The sequence below is a fragment of the Mustelus asterias genome, unplaced genomic scaffold (genome assembly GCF_964213995.1).
Source record: "Mustelus asterias unplaced genomic scaffold, sMusAst1.hap1.1 HAP1_SCAFFOLD_211, whole genome shotgun sequence".
Taxonomy (NCBI): domain Eukaryota; kingdom Metazoa; phylum Chordata; class Chondrichthyes; order Carcharhiniformes; family Triakidae; genus Mustelus; species Mustelus asterias.
This window is the reverse complement of record NW_027590198.1, coordinates 170,592-189,061: the sequence shown is the minus strand read 5'-3', so window position 1 is coordinate 189,061 and position 18,470 is coordinate 170,592. Positions and strand designations below refer to the sequence as shown.

The 18,470-nt window shown below is 42.7% G+C and overlaps 1 gene segment (V, D, J or C); it reads right to left on the bottom strand.

Moving 5' to 3' along the window:
• Positions 1-988: 988 nt before the first annotated feature.
• LOC144485698 (Ig heavy chain C region-like) lies at positions 989-17,815 on the bottom strand. The segment is given in 7 exon segments: positions 989-1,744; positions 2,241-2,549; positions 3,468-3,773; positions 4,726-5,025; positions 16,003-16,046; positions 17,257-17,578; positions 17,710-17,815. Coding segments are annotated over 7 exon segments (1,719 nt in total).
• Between the last annotated feature and the right edge of the window lie 655 nt (positions 17,816-18,470).

Genomic DNA, 18,470 nt, shown 5'->3' with positions numbered 1-18,470 from the left:
TCTTTCTGCATTTGTGTGCATATTTGTGAGTATGTGTATTTGTGCGTGTATTTGTGCATTTGTGTCGATGTGTGTGTGTGTCTGTGTGTGTGTGTGTGTATGTGTACGCCCATGTGTGTATTTATAATTGTGACAGTTCTGTGCGGTATTGTCAGTGTGTGTATTTTTTAACTGTTGCTTCAAGTTTCACCGGCAATCATTAACTGAACATAATCCAAACAATATGAATAATGGAGCACATTTTCAGTGTTTGCTGTATAAATTTCTTTTATGTGAGTGGCACGGTGATATCAGGAGAGCGAATGAAATAATTCATTGATGCATCTCAGAAACCTCAGTGACAGAACAGTGAAAACTGGGGAGGATTCTATTATTTGTTTAAATTTGTATTCTGGGAAATCAATTCCAGCACATGATTAACAGGAACAAGAGTGTGGCAACATTTTTAAATTATGTTGCATAAGTATATATGTATATAAGTACACACACACACACATATATAGATATATATATATATATATAATATTTATATATATATATATATATAAGTATATGTGTATTATATACTTCAATGACACTTTGATAATGATACTTCAAAATCTGCAGCAAGTAAACGGAAGCTAATTTGTACTGTTGACAACTGAGTCCTTATAGTAGAGAGCCGTTCCCTTCCAAACACGCTACTTGGGGAGAGTGAGGAGAGTGAGCTCATAGTTTCCCTCTCTCTACCTGGTGAAGCAATGTCCCTGATGGTTCTAACCACTGAGGAGGTGGAGGTACTGTGGATTAAATAAGGCCATTCCTCCTCTTTTCATTGAGGAAGTGATGGTACATGGGTTAGCTACTGCTCCTCCCCTCTCTTTATTGGGTGAGTAGGAATCCGGTATGTTCACAATTTCATTCTCCCTCTCTCTGATGGGGGGATTATTGCTCCATGTTTCTGTGTGACCCTCACTCCAGTGGGTGTGTGCAGCAGCTTAAATATGACATCAATGCGTAAAGGCATGGACAACGAGAGAAGCAGGAACACCGAGATCTAAATGTTGTGTTCGTTTGTCAGAAATGTTCAAATTGTCGGATTTTTCCTCAGGGAGGAAAGTCGGTGAAGATATTTTGCAGAATCTTGTAATGAATGTGCTCTACTCTGTCTCGAACACAGGGTGTATCTGAGCTGGGTGCACTGGTTCAACAAGACTTGGGCCTGAGACCTGAAAATATCTGACTCAAACCAAAGATATCTAATGGAAGTAAAACTGAAAAACAATCAATTAAGCGTTTGGCTATTTCATTTATCGTTAGAGGAAAAATATTTTATTATTTTTATTGAAGTTTTTAATGTTCGCGAATGATTCTCATTGACATGAATTAACGGTGTCCATCAGTGCAAGGGAAATGTTCACAAAACTGGGTTTACCGCTGGATTTATCAACTGTTCTGTTGATGATCTTCAAGGGGATGGCTTCATGTCCCACCACACAGGAGTAAGAAGCACCGCTGGACCACTCCTCTGCTGCAATGGATAACAGGCTGTACATGAAGAAGGAGCTATTCCCGCTCTCCGCGACCACCTCGGTGTTCCTGTAGTTCCCAGGATTCACCGGCTTGTCGTTGACGGTCCACTTGACGAAGATCTCTCGCGGGGAGAAACGTCTCACTAAGCAGCTGAGGGAGACGAATCTCTGAGCGGAGACTTCTTCTGCCGAGGGCAGGAGGACAGAGACGAACGGTTCCCGCGGATTTGGATCTGCAGAAAAAGTACAATAAATGTCAATAAACTGGAGGATTCTGGAGACAATGAAACTGCTGGCTGGGTATCAGAAAAATGTGCTTCGCTTTCGATTTTAAATGTTTCCATTTTTGACTTCCAGCTTGGAGGAGAGGTGAACGCAATTGTTTTCTCAAATAACTCAGCGGGTTGGACTGGGAAAGTTTCAGAAAGTTTACAGCACTGAATCAGGCTCTTCGGCCCAACTGATCTGCTTTTTTATTGGTTTTCATGCTCCACATCAGGCTCCTCCCTCCTTATTCGATCTAAATCCAATAACATCGCCTTCAGTTCACTTTTCATTCATCAACACATCAAATTTCCCCGTAAAACTATCTGCAGGACCAGAGTCTTTAGTTAGTGGAGTTTCCACTCAGGGGACACCATTAATGCACTGAATACTGAATATTGACCAGTACACTGACACTGGAAATAGACACAGTGACGCATTTATTGCTTCAATCTCTCAGCTCACCTGTTTCCTTGTGGATGGATTTTCTTAAAGGAGTCGGTAGATCCTGATGGCTCACCACACAGTGAAACACAGCCGCACTCAGCCAGGCTTCTGTCGAGATGTTTAATTTGCTGACCACGCTGTCAGGATCCGCTCCTGGCTTTTCGGCAATCTCTGATTTCAAATACTTCCTGTCTCGGATCCAGGACACGTTGACTCCATAAGGAGCATTAGAAATGATGCAGGTTAAGGTCACTGTTGCCTCCAGTAGGACCTGTTCTATTGGTGGTGGCTGTATCGTCACTGTTTGATCATGGCACTGGGAAGGATCTGTAAATGACAAATGAAAATCAACCCAAGTTCCCTCTTCAGAAGCAGGACAGCAGTATTCACCCTAAAGCAGAAAAAGTCGCTTTCGTGATATTAACCTCTAAGTATCGCCTTTAAACTTCTATAGACGATGGAAAACCAGCTTGTTCTGTGAAATTATTCTCTTTATTAAAATATTTTAGCAGCGGTATCATTCTCATGAATCAGCATTGCAGCATTCCCAACCATGCCCCAACTCAGGAACACAGCACTTGTCATTGATTAATTATTAGGGTGAATGCACTTTCCAACATTTTAGCCCTACGCTGTGACCTGTGAAACAGTCCAACACCAACTGTTTCTCCAAATCTTACCAGCCGTCTCAGGAAAAAAGCTGACATCAAGGCCATCTCGCTCACTGTGTTACTTCAAAATAGAAAGAAACACTCTTTCAAGGGGAGGCAGTGGGATTGTCAATGGACTTGTAATCCAAGAGACCGAGGACAAGACTCTAATTGAAGAGACACGGATTCGAATCTCACCACTGCAGATGGTGAAATTCGAATTCAATAAAAATCTATAATTAAAAGTCAAATGATCATCATGAAGCCGTTGTTGTCAAAGCCCACCTGGTTCACGAATGCCCTTCAAAAAAGTAAATCTGCTGTCTTTATCTGGCCTGGCATGCATGTGACTCCAGGTCCACAGCAACGTGGTTGACACTTAAGTGACCTCAGGGATGGGAAATAAATGCACATCTCATGAAGGAATAACAAAAATTGCTGTTGTGATGAAATTCTGAATGGGGCACTGTCCTAATGCAGCAAACCACATGCCAGTAAATTAGAAGTTGTTCTGTGTTTTGTACTAACTTTAATAGACCCCTAATTCTGATTAACATCGGATTGGTATATTTTATCCTCGGTTTGAGTCTCTTACCCAGAGATCCGCTGATGTTCTGACTCTGAGTGAATTCTTGATGAGTGACCTGGCAGGTATAGACCGCTTTGCTGATCCATTCCTGAGCGGAGACTGTCAACCGACTGCTGGCCGAGAAGTTCCCATTCACTTCACAGGCGGGAGAGGTGACAATTCCTGAATCCATGGGTTGTCCATTCTTCAGCCACTTCACCGTCATTGACTTTGGCTGGAAATCGATGATTGAACAGACGATGGTTGCAAATTTTCTGCTTGTGATTTCTTCTCTGGAACTCACGGTGAGGATAACGGTTGGGCGGATAACGGCTGGGGTGGTGTCGCCTTCAACAAACACATGTTTAGACGTTACTTGAAGATTCAATTGACAACAATTAAAATTAGTTCTTTTATTTTAGCACCATCGCTGCCGATTTGAGAATTATATCCATGGTTTGGTTGAATTGGCAGGGAAATGGCGAATGGAATTCAACCGTCAAAAGTGCCACACAATGCATTTAGGGAGGGAAAACAACGCAAGGCAATAAACTGGAAGGTTAAGAGGGATTGAGGAAATGCAAGACCTTAGAGTGCATGTCCACAGGTCCTTGTAGATGGTAGGGCAGCTGGACAAATTGATCAAGAAAGCATATCGGATTAGTTCCTCTATTATGTGAGGTATTGAATACAAAAACAGTGATGCAATGATGGAGCTGCATACAACGCTAGTTAGGCCACGGTTGGAGTTTGCTGTACAGTTCTCGTCACCACGTTGCAGGAATGACATAATGACTCTGAAGAGAGATGAGGTTTACAAGAATGTTGCCAGGGCCTGAAAATTGCAGCCATGAGGCGAGATTGGATAGGGAGGGGTTGTTCTCCTCAGCAAAAGAGGAGGCTGAGGCATGATGTAGACAGAAATAATTCATTCCCCAAGTGGAGGGCTCAATTACCAGGGAGCATGCTCATTTAAAAGGTATCTGGGTCTGGATCTCGAGTGCTTTAACCTGCAAGGCTACAGGGCAAGGGCTGGAAAATGGGCTGAAAATGACTGGATAGTTTATTTGTTCTCCATTTTGGCTAGTACAGATATGATGGGCTAAATGGCCTCCTTCTGTACAGTAACATTTCTATGGCCCTCTGGTTCTGAGCAACTTTTCAGTCAGTAGACACTTACCTGGATTTTGCACAATTCCAATTTTTCGGAGTGCTACAGATCAGTTATAACTAAAGCCTTATACAGTTCAATCACAGCGTCCCTGTCTTTCCCAGGTTCCACAACACTTACATTGCATTCCAATGCTCTTGACTGAGCCGCTGTGTCGAACCTCACAGTGAATTTTGGGGCATTCTGAGTCGGTGATGGTCAACTGGCTGCTCAGGGTGTAGGTTCCCTTCGTGTTTCTCACTGACGGGTAAGTCTTAAACCCATTGGTGATCGGCTGCCCATTTTTCTTCCAGGTCAGTTTGGTGACATCTGGAGAGTAGTCCATCGCCAAACAGCCGTAGGTGATGGAGCCAGCGGAGTTGTGTTGCTGACAGGAGGAGACCAGGCTGTAGAGAGTGGGCGGAGACGGTGTCGCTGGGAAAGAATAGTCGATTGAACAAGTTAGACTCTTACTTGCGTTTATTAAGTCATCAAACCTGTTTTTACCATTATGTTTCTATATTAGATAAAGCTCTTGGGGCTAAAGGGACCAAGGGATATGGGTAGTAGGTGTGATCAGGATATTGATGAGCTCTGACCAAAGTGAATGGCGGAGCAGGCTCAAAGGGCCGAATGGTCTACTCCTGCTTTATTTTCTATGTTTCTATCTCAAACTTTGTCTAGAATTATGAACTAATCCTAATATTTCCCGATCAAAACGTACATCCACCTTTGTGATTCTGTTATTTCTATCATCTGAGATCCGTCATCTCTGTAGAAACTCATATCCCTGTCTCCACCTCTATCAGATTAGAAAGAAAAACATTCTGCTCCTCAAAATGACATATCATTCATTGGATTAACAGAGAAGAGCAAAGATTTTCTCCATTATTGCAACTGCTATTTATTTCTCAAACAACAGCACTTTGTGATGAAGAAGTTGTCTCTTCATTCATATCATCCACTCACCTGATGAAGGAGCTCCAAAAGCTCGCAATTCCAAATAAACATGTTGGACTTTAACCTGGTGTTGTCAGACTCGTTACTGTGCCCATCCCAACCTAACGCCGGCATCTCCACATTGTAGTTTTGGAAATTGGCTGTGTTCAAACTGACATATACCCCTTCCTCTCTCCAACTCACTGTCCCTCAATCCACAAAACGAAGATTAGTGACTTTGCTTCAAAAATATCTCCGGAATGAATACATACTGAATGACCAGGAAGCTCTAAATGTGATTACAAATTCAAATAATTGCAACATTGACTAATTGAAGGGTCATACATTAATAGCAAGAGTTGGCCATTCGGGACCTGACGTCTCCTCCATTATTCACCGAGATTACAGATGATCTGGTTGTGGTGCTCGCTCTATTTTGCACCTCCTCACTTCGCCTGTCGATCACCCACTCTCTGCCCATTTTCCCCGGCTCTCTGTCCTTTCCCCTGGCTCTCTGCCATTCCCTGTGGCTCTTTTCCCCTTTCACCCGGCACTCCGCACTTCCACCTGGCTCGCTACACTTCCTTCCAGCTCTGTGCCCTCTCCCCCTGCTATCTGCCCTTTCCCTCAACTCCGTAGCCTTTCCCCCGACTCTCTGCCCTTTCCCCTTGACTCTCTGCCTTTCCCCCTGACTCTCTGCCCTTTTCTCTGGGCTCGCTTTCCCTTTTCCTCGGCTCTCTGTCCTTTCCCCGGCCTCCCTGCCCTTTATCCTGGCTCTCTCCTCTTTCCCTGGTCTCTCTGCCCTTTCCCCCATCTCTCTGCCCTTTCTCCTGGTTCTCTGCCCTTTCACCTGGCTCCCTGCCCTTTCTATTGGCTCTCTGCCCTTTCTCCTGGCTCTCTGCCCTTTCTCCTGACTCTCTACTCTTTCCCCCGGCTCTCTGCCCTGTTGCCCGGCTGTGGTCCCTTTCCTCAGGCTCTCTGCCCTTCCCCCTCGGCTCTCTGCCCTTTAGCACGCCTCCTGTTCTCCCCGGCTCTTTGCCATTGTCCTTGGCCCTGAGCCCCCAGGGATTCCCCCCAGCTCTCCATATTCGCAGGGCAGCTCCCACATTTGAACACCAAACTGCCGCTTGAGATCTTTCTTCTCTCTCGCTGCAGGCCTCCACACACAGGTTTAGCGAGTGTGAGTGAGAAAATGTGAGTGCGTGAGGGTGAGTGATTGAAGGAGTGAGAGTGGATGAGTGATGGTGTGTGAGTGACGGAAGGTGGGTAAGTGAGGGTGAGTGAGTGAAGTTCTTTCAGTGAGGATGAGTGATTGAGGGTGAGTGAGTAAGTGTGGGTGAGGGTGAGAGAGCGTGAGTAAATGAGGGTGTGTGAGAGAGGGTGGGTGAGTGAAGGTGGGTGAGTGAGTGTCGGTAAGAGAGAATGAATGAGGGTGAGTGAGTGAGGATGCATGAAGGTTAGTGAAGGTGGTTGAGTGAGAGCGAGTGAATGAGGGTGAGGAGTGAATGTGACTTAATAAGTGAGGGTGAGAGAGTGAGTGAGTCAGGGTGTGTTATTGAGGGTGGTGTGTGAGAGTGTGTGAGGGAGAATGAATACGGATGGGTGGATGAGTGAGGATGAGTGAGTGAAGGCGTTTGACTGAGGATGAGTGATTGAAGATCTGTGAGTTAGGGTGGGTGAACTTGAGTGATGGTGAATATGTGAGGGTGTGTGAGTGAATGTAGGTGCGTGAGTCTCAGTGAGTTTAAATGGGTCAGGTGGCGTACGTGAGAGAGAGAGGGTAACTGAGCTTGAGTGTGTGGGGGTGAGTCTGGGTGAGTGAGGGTGGGTAAGTGGGGAGAGTGAATGAGGGTGAGTGAGAGTGAGTGAGACGGGATGAGTGAGGGAGGGTAAGGGCGGTGAGTTAGTGAGAGTGATTGAGACTGGATGAGTGAAGGTGGGTAAGTGGGGTGAGTGAGGGTGAGTGAGAGTGAGTGACACTAGATAAGTGAGGGTGGGTAAGTGGGCTGAGTGAGTGAGAGTGAGTGAGACTGGGTGAGTGAGGGTGGGTTAGTGGGATGAGTGAACGAAGGTGACTATGAGTGTTGGTGAGTGACTGAGGCTCTGAGTGAGTGAATGAGGGTTAGTGAGTGAGGTTGAGTGAGTGATAGCGTGTGAGTGTGGGTGACTGAGTGACAGTGAGTGAATGAGGATGAGTGAGTGAGGGTGTGTGAGGGCGAGTGAGTGTGAGTGAGTGAGTGCTGGTGAGTGAATGAAGATGTGAATGTGAGTGAATGAGGGTGAGTGAGTGAGGATGGGTGAGAGTGAGAGAGCGAATGTGTGTGAGTGATTTTGAGTGAGTGAGGGTGTGAGGGTGAGTGACCCGGGGTGAATGAGGATCAGTGAGTTTCTGAGGTTGAGTGCGTGAGATTGAGTGCGTGAAGTTGAGTGTGTGAAGTTGAGTGTGTGAGGTTGAGTGTGTGAAATTGAGCGTGTGAGGGTGGATGAGTGAGCAAGGGTGAGTGAGTTGGGATGAGTGAGTTGGGATGAGTGAGTTGGGATGAGTGAGTGGGGATGAATGAGTGAGAGTGGGTCAGCGAGGGAAGGTGGGTAAGTGAGGGTGAGGGAGTGAAGTTCTTTGAGTGAGGATGAGAGATTGAGGGTGAGTCAGAAAGTGTGGGCCAGGGTGAGAGAGTCAGTGAGCCACATCCTCCTCTTCCTCTCCATCGATCTTTTCCCGATTCTCCACATTGATCAGCTTTCTGTAACAGGGCTGTGTAAAGTCAGGCAGCAGGGTAGATCACCGGGTAGCTGCTTTAATGTCGGTGCCTTTCTTTAAGAAACACGTACCAGTGAACAAATAGTCAGACTGAGGGAGCTGTAGGGAAGCTGACAGCAAAACTAGGATGGGTCGCACAGGAATCAAACACCAAGTTTACACCAGTATTGGGGAGCCAGGCGGCCTTGGTCTCAGCCAATTCCCTTCTTATTTTTTGGGTGTTTGTGTCTGGTGTAACTCATGGAAATCCCTACTTCTGACCTCATGTTGGATGGAATGTCACTGTTGAAGCAGTAGAAGATTGTTGGTCCCAGAACACTCCCCTGCCCAAATCCTGCAGTGAAATCTGAACTTAGATGTTTGACCTCCAACCACCAATACCATGTTGCTTTGTGCTAAGTATGACTCCGAACAGAGAAGAATTTCCCGCCCATTCTTACTGACTTGAGTTTTACTCGGGCTCCTTGATCCCACCCTCATTCAAATGCTACCGGGGCCGGGGGGGTCGGGGTGTGGGGGGGGGGGCAGGGGGGGGGGTGGGGGGGGGGGCTGGCGGGAGGGCGGTCGGGGGGGAGTGGGGGCGGTGGCACGGTGGCTCAGTGATTAGCGCTGCTGCCTCAGAGTTGGATTCCCGACTTGGGTCACTGTCTGTGTGGAGTTTGCAAGTTCCCCCCGTGTCTGTTTGGGTTTCCTTCGGGTGCTCCTGTTTCCTCCCACAGTCCAAAGATGTGTGGGTTCGGTAGATTGGCCGTGCTAAATTGCCCCTTAGTGTCAGGGGGACTAGTTAGAGTAAATATATGTGGTTATGGGGATAGGGCCTGGGTGGGATTGCTGTTGGTGCAGACTCGATGGGCTGAGTGGCCTCTTTCTGCACTGTAGCATCCTATGATTCTATTCTATGATGTCAAGGACAGACACTCTGACGTATGTGGGATGGAAAGTGTGTGAGAGAGTGTTTGTGTGTGTGTGTGTGTGTGTGTGTGTGTGTGTGAGGGAGAGAGAGAGAGAAAGAGAGAGAAAGAGAGAGAGAAAGAGAGAGATAGAGAGCGAGAGAGAGAGAGACAGAGAGAGGGTGAATGTGTGTGTGAGGGTGCCTGTGTGTGATAGACTGTGTTTGCACATGTGTGAGACAGTGGGCTGTGCCTGCAAGAGGGGAGAGTGCACGTGAGAGAAAGGGTGTGTGAGGTAATGTGTGTGTGAGAGACAGAATGTGTGTTTGAAGGGTTATTCTTTGTGTGTGAGAGTGTGTCTTGAAAATGTATGTGTGTGGAGGGGCGGGGAGAGTGTGTGTGGGGAGTCTGTGTGGAAGAGTACTTCTGTGTGTGATTGTGTGTATGTTGATGTGAAAGGGAGTGTGTCTATATGAGATACACGATGTCTGTGAAAGAGAGTGTGTGTGTCTGAGAGGGAGGTGATGTGTGTGGGAGAGTGTTGTGTTCATGTGAAAGACAGTGTGTGTGAGAGGGAGTGCCTATTGGAAAGCAAAATAATATGTTCATCAGTGTGTGAAACTGTGCATGGGATGGCGTGTGAGTGAGAAAGATATGTACAATCTGTGTGGGAGATAGAAGCAATGTGTTTGAGTGTATGTGTGTGTGTGTGTGGAGGGGCGGGGAGAGTGTGTGTGAGCGAGAAAAAGTGTGAAACTTAGACAGAGTGAATGCGTGAGTGTGTGTGAGTGAATTGACTGTTCAGAGAACATGTGTCTGTGATAGGTGGAGTGTTTAAAGAGAGATACATTGTATATACATGTGTGTTCGTGTGTAAGAGAAGGAGAAACTGTGTGCGAGATTGTGTGCGTGTGAAAGAGAAGGTGTTTGTGAGAGACAGTGTTTGAGAGCAAGATTGTGCATGTGTGAGATAATGTCTAAGGGAGTGAGCGTGTGAAAGAGAGAGAAATATGTGCCTGTGTGAGAGAATACATGTGCAAGTGTTCGTATGAGAGAGAGAGAGAGAGAGAGAGAGGGCATGGGAATGTGTGTGAGACGAAGTGAGAGTGTACGGAAGAGGGAATGTGAGAGGCATAGTGCATGTGTGTGTGTGAGAGAGAGAGAATGTGTGCGCGAGACTGTGCTTATGTGAGAGACTGTGTCGGTGTGTAAGAGTGTGTGTTAGAGTGTGTGCATGTGTCTATGTTTGTGAGGGAGTGTTTGTGAGAGAGTCAGTGTGTGAGATCAAGAATGTAGAGGTGTGAGATAGTGTGTGCAAGAGAGAAAGAAGTATGTGCGTCTGTGTGAGAGAGAGAGAGAGATGCGTGTGCACGAGGAATTGTGAGAGAGCGTGTGAATAAATGTGAGACAGCTTGAGCGTGTGTGACAGAGAGTGGGAGAGAGAGTGCATGTGAGAGTGCGTGTGCGAGAGTGTGAGACTGTGCTTATGTGAGAGTGTGTGTCTCTGTATAAAAGAGAATGGGTGGGTGTGTGGGGATGTGAGCGCTTTTGTGTATGGGGGTGTGGGAGATTGATGGAGAGAGCGAGACTATGTATGTATTTGTATTTGAGAGAGTGTATGTGTAACGTGAGAGAGAGAATGTGTATGGGTGTGTAAGAGATACCCTATGAGAGAGAAAGTAAGTGTGAGTATGTATGTGTGTGTGTGTGTGTGTGCATGTGTGAGAGCATATGAGAGTGTGTATGTGTGTATTTATGTGTGTGAGAGTGTGTGATGTGTATAAGTCTCTATCTGGCTGATTCAGTCTGGAAAAGCCACTCACTCCACACACACTCACCCATTCACACAGTAAGTGGGAGTGACAAGTGAGCACAATACGGAGCGCGGGCCAAGAGTTGGAAAAACATTTAAATCTTTCGCAATCAGTCGCAATTGAATAATTTCCCCTTTCCTCAATGAGGGAAACCTGTAAAAACTCAAGAAATTTGACACAATCCAGGGCAAAGCCACCCACAAGATTATCCGCCCCCTCATTCACCCTATTCGCTCTCTCCATCACTAACAAGCAGTGACAGCGGTGTGTATTATATACAAGATGCACTACAGCAACTCACCAAGGCTCCATAGTAAACACTGTCCAAACCCGTTGCCTTTATATCCTAACAGGATAAGGGCAACAGCCATATATGAACACTACCACCTGCAAGCTCCCCTCCAAGACACACACCATCCTGACTTGAAACAATACAGTAAAAAGTTTAACAACACCAGGTTAAAGTCCAACAGGTTTATTTGGTAGCAAAATAATTTGGTAGCTTTTGCTACCAAATAAACCTGTTGGACTTTAACCTGGTGTTGTTAAACTTCTTACTGTGTTTACCCCAGTCCAACGCCGGCCTCTCCACATCATTGAAACAATACCTCAGTTCCTCCTGGGTCAAAATCCTGGAACTTCCGCCTAACAGCACGGCGGATGCCTGCAGCATATGGACTGCAGTTATTCAAAGGATGCTTCATATCAACACTTTCTCAAGGAACAGTTATTGATGATTAAAAATTCTGGCCGAGCAAATGACTCTAAAATGCCTTTAGAAGATTAAAAATAAGATGCAAATGAATTTGACCCTTCAACTGTCATACCAAACAGGTCATGGACTGCTTTACTACGGAGCACAATATAGTAAATCTCACTTTGCATTTGCTCATCGAACATTCCCAAGGCCGGTTCATCACTGGTTAAAAATCACCCAATTCTCCCTCTACAATCTGACGTTTCTGCTCTCTCTGGTGGTCACAATATGCTGTAGGGATCTCATTTCTGAGACGCCGAGTCAAACATCAAGTCAAACTGCCACATTTCTCACTGATACAAGTGTATTGAAGAAATAAATCAAATTTCACTCCCTGAAATACAGCAGAAGGAACCAGAAGATTTACAACCAGTCAGGCAGTTTCCTGTCCCAACACAGTGACCACGCGCGCAGAAACAGAACAGACACAAACGGTGCAACAATCGATTCCCCAGCAGGTAGGTATGTTCAATCTGTCAATTTAATTCAAACTGTTTGATTCGAATTGATCAATGATCAATTTACAGCAGAAAATCAATAACCTCTTTTAAATAAAACTGATATTCATTTCAAAACTCCTGTCGATTTTTAATTATGTCTCTCTGTCTGTCTCACTTCTCGAAAACTATATAAAAATGTAATTTCGCTGAAAATTAGGAATCAAAAATAACAGATTCAGGACAGTTCAATGTCCCCGACAGAGATACAGTGACACAGTAAGGGTTAAATAAACCAAGAAACATTTACATTGACAATCATTACCTGATTCGACCTAATTTCTTAATTAAATGTAATCAACAAAATATTCGAGGTAAAACACCTTATCGAGCTAAGCATAGCTGATGAAAGAAAGGTTTTGTTTCTGAATTCATTTTCGATACAATTAAACATTCTCTGAAACGGGATGATACTTTGCACGCCCGTGCATTATTCAAGGTATTTTGTTTTGAATTAATTGGCACCAATATTATATTTTGTTTTGTTAATTGCCGGTTACTTTTCCTGTTAGCTGATTTGTACTCCGAAATAAAATCAGTTTTCAATCATTCAAAACTTTCCCTGCCTCTAACATTGTGACGTAATTAGGTTCCAATTAAACCTTAAACAATAAACTTCAAATTACTGAATGGAAAGATTCAGACATCTGTAATTCATTTGCTTCAATCGAATAACATTGTCATGTTTTTTCATTTCCACTTTTACTCCAAATGCCCTATTATAACCTGCAAACGTGTTAAGAATGCATGTTTCTGAATTTGTATACACTGTAACGGCCTGGCAGTTTGAGGTCAATGAAGCTGCTTCCTAGATTTAATAATTTGGACCATCCATATAATTTAATTACTGAACATATTGTTTAAATTAAGAAGTTCTGAATTAAACAATGAAAAACACAATGAGGACAATTGATTCAAATCCTCTGCAACACTGAAACATGATGCACAAAATAAGTCGAGACTTTTTCTTCGTATAATATTTAATACTAATTAAACATAATGCTCAAATAGAATCAATTCTTCTATTCTGTCATTTATTCATCCAATAATTCTATTCTATGTTCAGCAGTAATGGGAGACAGGATGTTATTATTAAATGCAGAGCAAATATTACTAATATAAAAATATTATAATATTATAAAAAATTAATTATTTGAATTTCAAGTATTAAATTGTAAATCTCTAGCCAGTTTCTGTTGACACCTTACGACAATTCAAACACCGTTATATGAACAATTGTTTAGTGTTAGCGAATTCCACCTGTCAGAAAACTGTGTTTACTCTGTCAAATTTATTCAAACTGTGGGATTCTAATTGATCAATTTTCAAACTACAACAACAAAAATCAATAACTTCTTTTAAATTAAACTGATATTCATTTCAAAATTCCCTTCGACTTTTAACTATTTCTCCCTGTCTATCTCAAATCTCGAAAACTAGGGAAAAAATATTTTTTTTTCTGAAAATGAGCACATCAGATATAACAGATCCAGTGTAGTGTAATGTCCCTAACAGAGATACAGTGACACAGTAAGAATTGTAATTCATGATTTACTTTAATCTGCAAGCATCAGTTAACATGAATAAAATGCTCAAATATATATTTATTTTATTTTTTCCGATACCAGTTTGTTTTATCCTGACAAGGATCTTTAAACGCAGTTTGTTTTTTTCATTTAGCTAGAAAAAGTGTAACCGCTCAGGATCACCGAGTTGAAACAATACAGAAACAATTGAGAAACACCAAACCATTTCACAAATTTTGAGATGAGATTAGTGATTAATTACCTCTGCATCCAACTACAAATTACTTGGAAGGAATGCTGCGCCTGCACAGAAACAATGTAATAATCGGGCACAAAAATTTCCAAATAGCGTTTTATTGCCAATTATTCTCCAAACTCATATTTAAGTGAATGCGAACCTCATCGGGGATATAACAATTAATGCAAAGTACCTTGTTGAACTGAGCGCTGCTGTGGAAACAGCATGTTATCATTGAAATTGTTTCTGGAATTACCACAAAATATTTTCAGCCGAGAAACCTTTTTGGTCATGTTAATTGTATGCAAAGCACAGCAGAACTATTAAAGCCGATTAATGCGAAATGATATTAATAGAAAGTAATCTTTTGTGAATATGTAGTTATGTTACCGATTAATAACAGTTTGATTTATATTAATTTTATTATCAAACTTGTTAATGAGAAGTTTGTTTTAACAGCAACCACTTAGTGTCCGATTGAGCGTTGTAAGACATGATTTATTTTAATTTCTAAGAGTCAGTTAAAATTTATAAAAATGCTGTAATACCTTTATTTTATTTCTTTCACAACCTGCTTATTTTCTCCCTACAAGGATTTTCAAACTCATAGATTATTTGCATTTAACCAGAAAACGTGTAACCGCTCAGTGCCACCGAGTTTAAACAATGCAGAAACACCAAAACATTTCACACATTTTAAACCTTCTTAGTGACCCAACAACAGAACCTCCTCAACAGAAACACACCAAAACACATCAATAAGGGAATGAATCCGTTTCACGGGGACGCAACTCAATTATCCATTCAACAAAATCAAAAATATGATTGCAAGGAAATCTCAATATTCAATCCGGCAAAACAGCTCGTCACCAAATATATGAATGATTGAACTAAACAGAAATTTGGAATAAGAGCAATAGCATTGCGAGGAGGTGGAATATGTCCAACAAATTGATATTGAAATTTTACCACATTCTATTCATATTGTGTCATATTTCAAACAGATTTCAAACATATTAAAATATTGGGTGGGTAAAAGCTGCAGCCGTCAGATGCCACCGAGGTTAAACATGGCATGTATCCCAAATTGTGAATGCAGTGGCAAACTATGTTTTGGATGAGTGGCATAAACCGTGGTTTGGTTTAACCTGCAATTATCAGCTACGATTTTAAAAAATACAAATACAATAAAGCCTGCCTAATTTCTGTCTGCAGGCACACGTCAAGTAGTTTAAAACCCGCAGACTGTTTGTATTCAATCACAAAATGTGTAACAGCTCAGTGTCACCGAGTGTAAACAATGCAGAATCTCCGAACCATTTCACAAATTTTACTTATTCAAAGTCACCCAGACAGCCAACCTCCTCACCAGAAACACGCAGCACTGAGGGACTGAACCCCGGTTCATGCAGAAGCAGCTCAATTCTACAAACAGTTGCAACAGAATCAAATTTCACATTGGCAGAAAATCTCAATTTAAAATCCAGCCAATCTAACCATCACCAAAGCAACTAATAATTAAAATGAGCACAACAATTACATAACAAAACCAGATTGTGATTAAGCGGAACATGTTTGCAACATTAAAGCAGAAACTTTAACACATTTTGTTAATATTGGGTTAGATTTCAAACACTTGTGCAGTAGATGGTGCAACTCGCAGCCACTAGATGTCACCGAGATTAAACATTGAAGAAACGCCGAACTGCTTAACAAAAGGAAGGAATTTAAAGTAACCCAGCCACACAATGTCCTCAGCAGATACACACCAAATCACAACAAGAGACTGAATCACTCAGTATCACCTTTTGTCAATTAACAGTAGAATTCTATAACCCCCATTTTAAGCAGGATCACATGAAACATTGTAAAGATTTTCAGCACAGAATCCACCAAACCACATTACATTGAACGAATGAATTAATAAAATCGAGAAAAAGTATAAAACAAAAACTCAAATAAAACACTGACTAAATAAATGCATGGTTCTTACCTGCAGTCACCGTCACCATGGTCCCTTGTCCCCAGTAGCCCATGGCGTCACAGTGTCACATTCTCTAGGCTGGGTCATACAATAACCATCTCTGCACAAAATAGACAGAAATCCATCAGTATTTTAAAAAGTCACAAGCCAGAGGGAAAGCAAATCACTGCATTTTCATGAAATTATTATTGTACTGGTGGATACCGTTCGCTCTACATAAATAACCTTAATGTTTTATATTTCATAGAGGATCACATGATCAAGGTATTGAAAACACCAACTGATAATCAAATAGTTATCATAAATTTCCCATATTAATTCTCGCTATTTGTGTAGTGCTGGGACATAAATAATACAGCACTGTAAACAATGCTGGATTGGAAAACAGAGCACTGCCCCAGTCTCGGTCAATTAATGCTGAGGGGTTTTTGTATCGACAGTAATTGCTGTGCACTGCTGTATCACAGTGAGACACAGCATGACAAATACTGTGCCCGACTGCTAACTGTTTAATTTCACTGCTGTCTCAAAAATCTGATTCTGCCTCATCCACGAGCGAATGAGTGAGATATTTCAGCTTGTCCTGGTCATTGTATTTATAAAGGGGATCGGAATGCTTTTAAACTCTCTGTGTCGATTTAGCAGATCGGTAAATATAGATTTTATGGGAAGATTTTTATACCTTTTCACAAACTAATATTACTTCCACACATTATTTCACTGAAGCCTCGTTTACTTTGAAAATCCTGCTGTGGTACTGATCACCAATTTGAGCAATCTCTTTCCATGAGGTTTTTGTATGAGGATGTCGCTGTGCTCAGCACAGTGACCCACTGCTGTATCACAGTGACAGACACTCGCACAAAAACTGCACTCAGTCTCTGTTCAGTACTGCCGCTCAATATTCACTTCAAATAGACCATTATTTCGATGTAATTTACAATTTATGCAGCAGTTCACAAAACACAATCTAGAAACATCTCCTCCAAGTATCAGAAATATTAAAACGAGCATTATATCCAGGTGTGTAATTGCTGAAACTGTTAACAGTAAATATAAACAGAGTGAAAAGCTCAGCCCATTATGTCTGTGTGTTTTCTTGGTTTAATGTTTAATTTTCACTAAGTTGGGTTTGTCAGAAGCGGTTTGTGTTTTTGTTCTGGTCACTGTCGTTAATACTACATTTAAAACAAGCACTGACCTTCAGGTTATGATGGAAGTTGCTGAATTCCCTCTCGAGCTGTTCTTGTTCGGGTCCATCCCTAGTTCCTCTCGCTGTGGTGTCTTGCACAGTAATAGATGGCGGTGTCTTCGGTCTTCAGCCTCGTCATTTCCAAAGAGAAGATGTTGCTTGAAGTGTCTTTGGACGCAGTAAATCGATCTTTAATTGCTGGGGCGTAGTTGTTGCTAGATGAACTATAGTACCTCAGCAGCCACTCTAGCCCCTGTCCTGGAACCTGTCGGATCCAGTGCATGCTATAGCTGCTAAGACTGAAGCCGCTGGTTTTACAGGTCAGTGTCAGGGAGCCTCCTGGACGCCCGGTCTCTGCCTCTGGCTGAGTCAACACAACCTCCGACTGGACACCTGTAAAAGTAGATCAAAAAACACGAGGATTAATCCTGGTGTAATGATTTTTGACTCTGGAATATTACAGAGATGGACTAAAACTGAGACAGTAACTGGGAGACTTAGACAATGAAAAAAAAACTACTCACCGGATAAGAAAGTCAGCAACAAACTGAGAGAAATCGCCGACCTCATCCTTCTGGTGATTTGGGGGAAATGGTTGTGTCAGGAACTCAGTGAACAAACCAGCTCCCGGACTGTTGGATTCCGGTCTGGTGAGCGGTATTTAAATAGCCGGCAGAAGGGGGCGGCTTTCCAGGCGCCGCCTGTTGATTCCCTGCTGGAGGCGGCGACTGGATCCAGGTCCCACCTTCCACACCCCAACAGAATGGACTTCCAGATTTACAATCGGTTAATATTAAAATGGACATTTTATCTGTGTCGGGATATTTGTTTGGCTGAGTATGTTCATTGTATTGTCTCCATTATTTCTGATGGTGATATTGCAGTTCATCATTTCTTTATTTAAAATAACTAATTCCATTGTAAATATGGTGATTTTATTACCACGCCCCCAAGAAGAACACAAATCTGAAAATGATGAAATAACATTTGTGGAAAATAAAGAGACCGTCAGTCTACGTGTCAACAATTCCGGGTCTCTGTCACATTACAATAATAAAGCATCATTTATCAGAAGAATTTTTACCGATTTCTGTAACTAAATGAGGAGGTATGAACAAAGTGATTGCATTTACAGTGTGGATGGCTATCACTGTACAATTTGGGTTTGGAGATGAGAAGAAACTCTCACACAATACAATGTTTCTCCTTATATTTGTCAAACGACCCCAATCTTGAAGACAGCCCTTTGAAAATAATAAGAATCCCGCCCTCCTGATAATTAAAT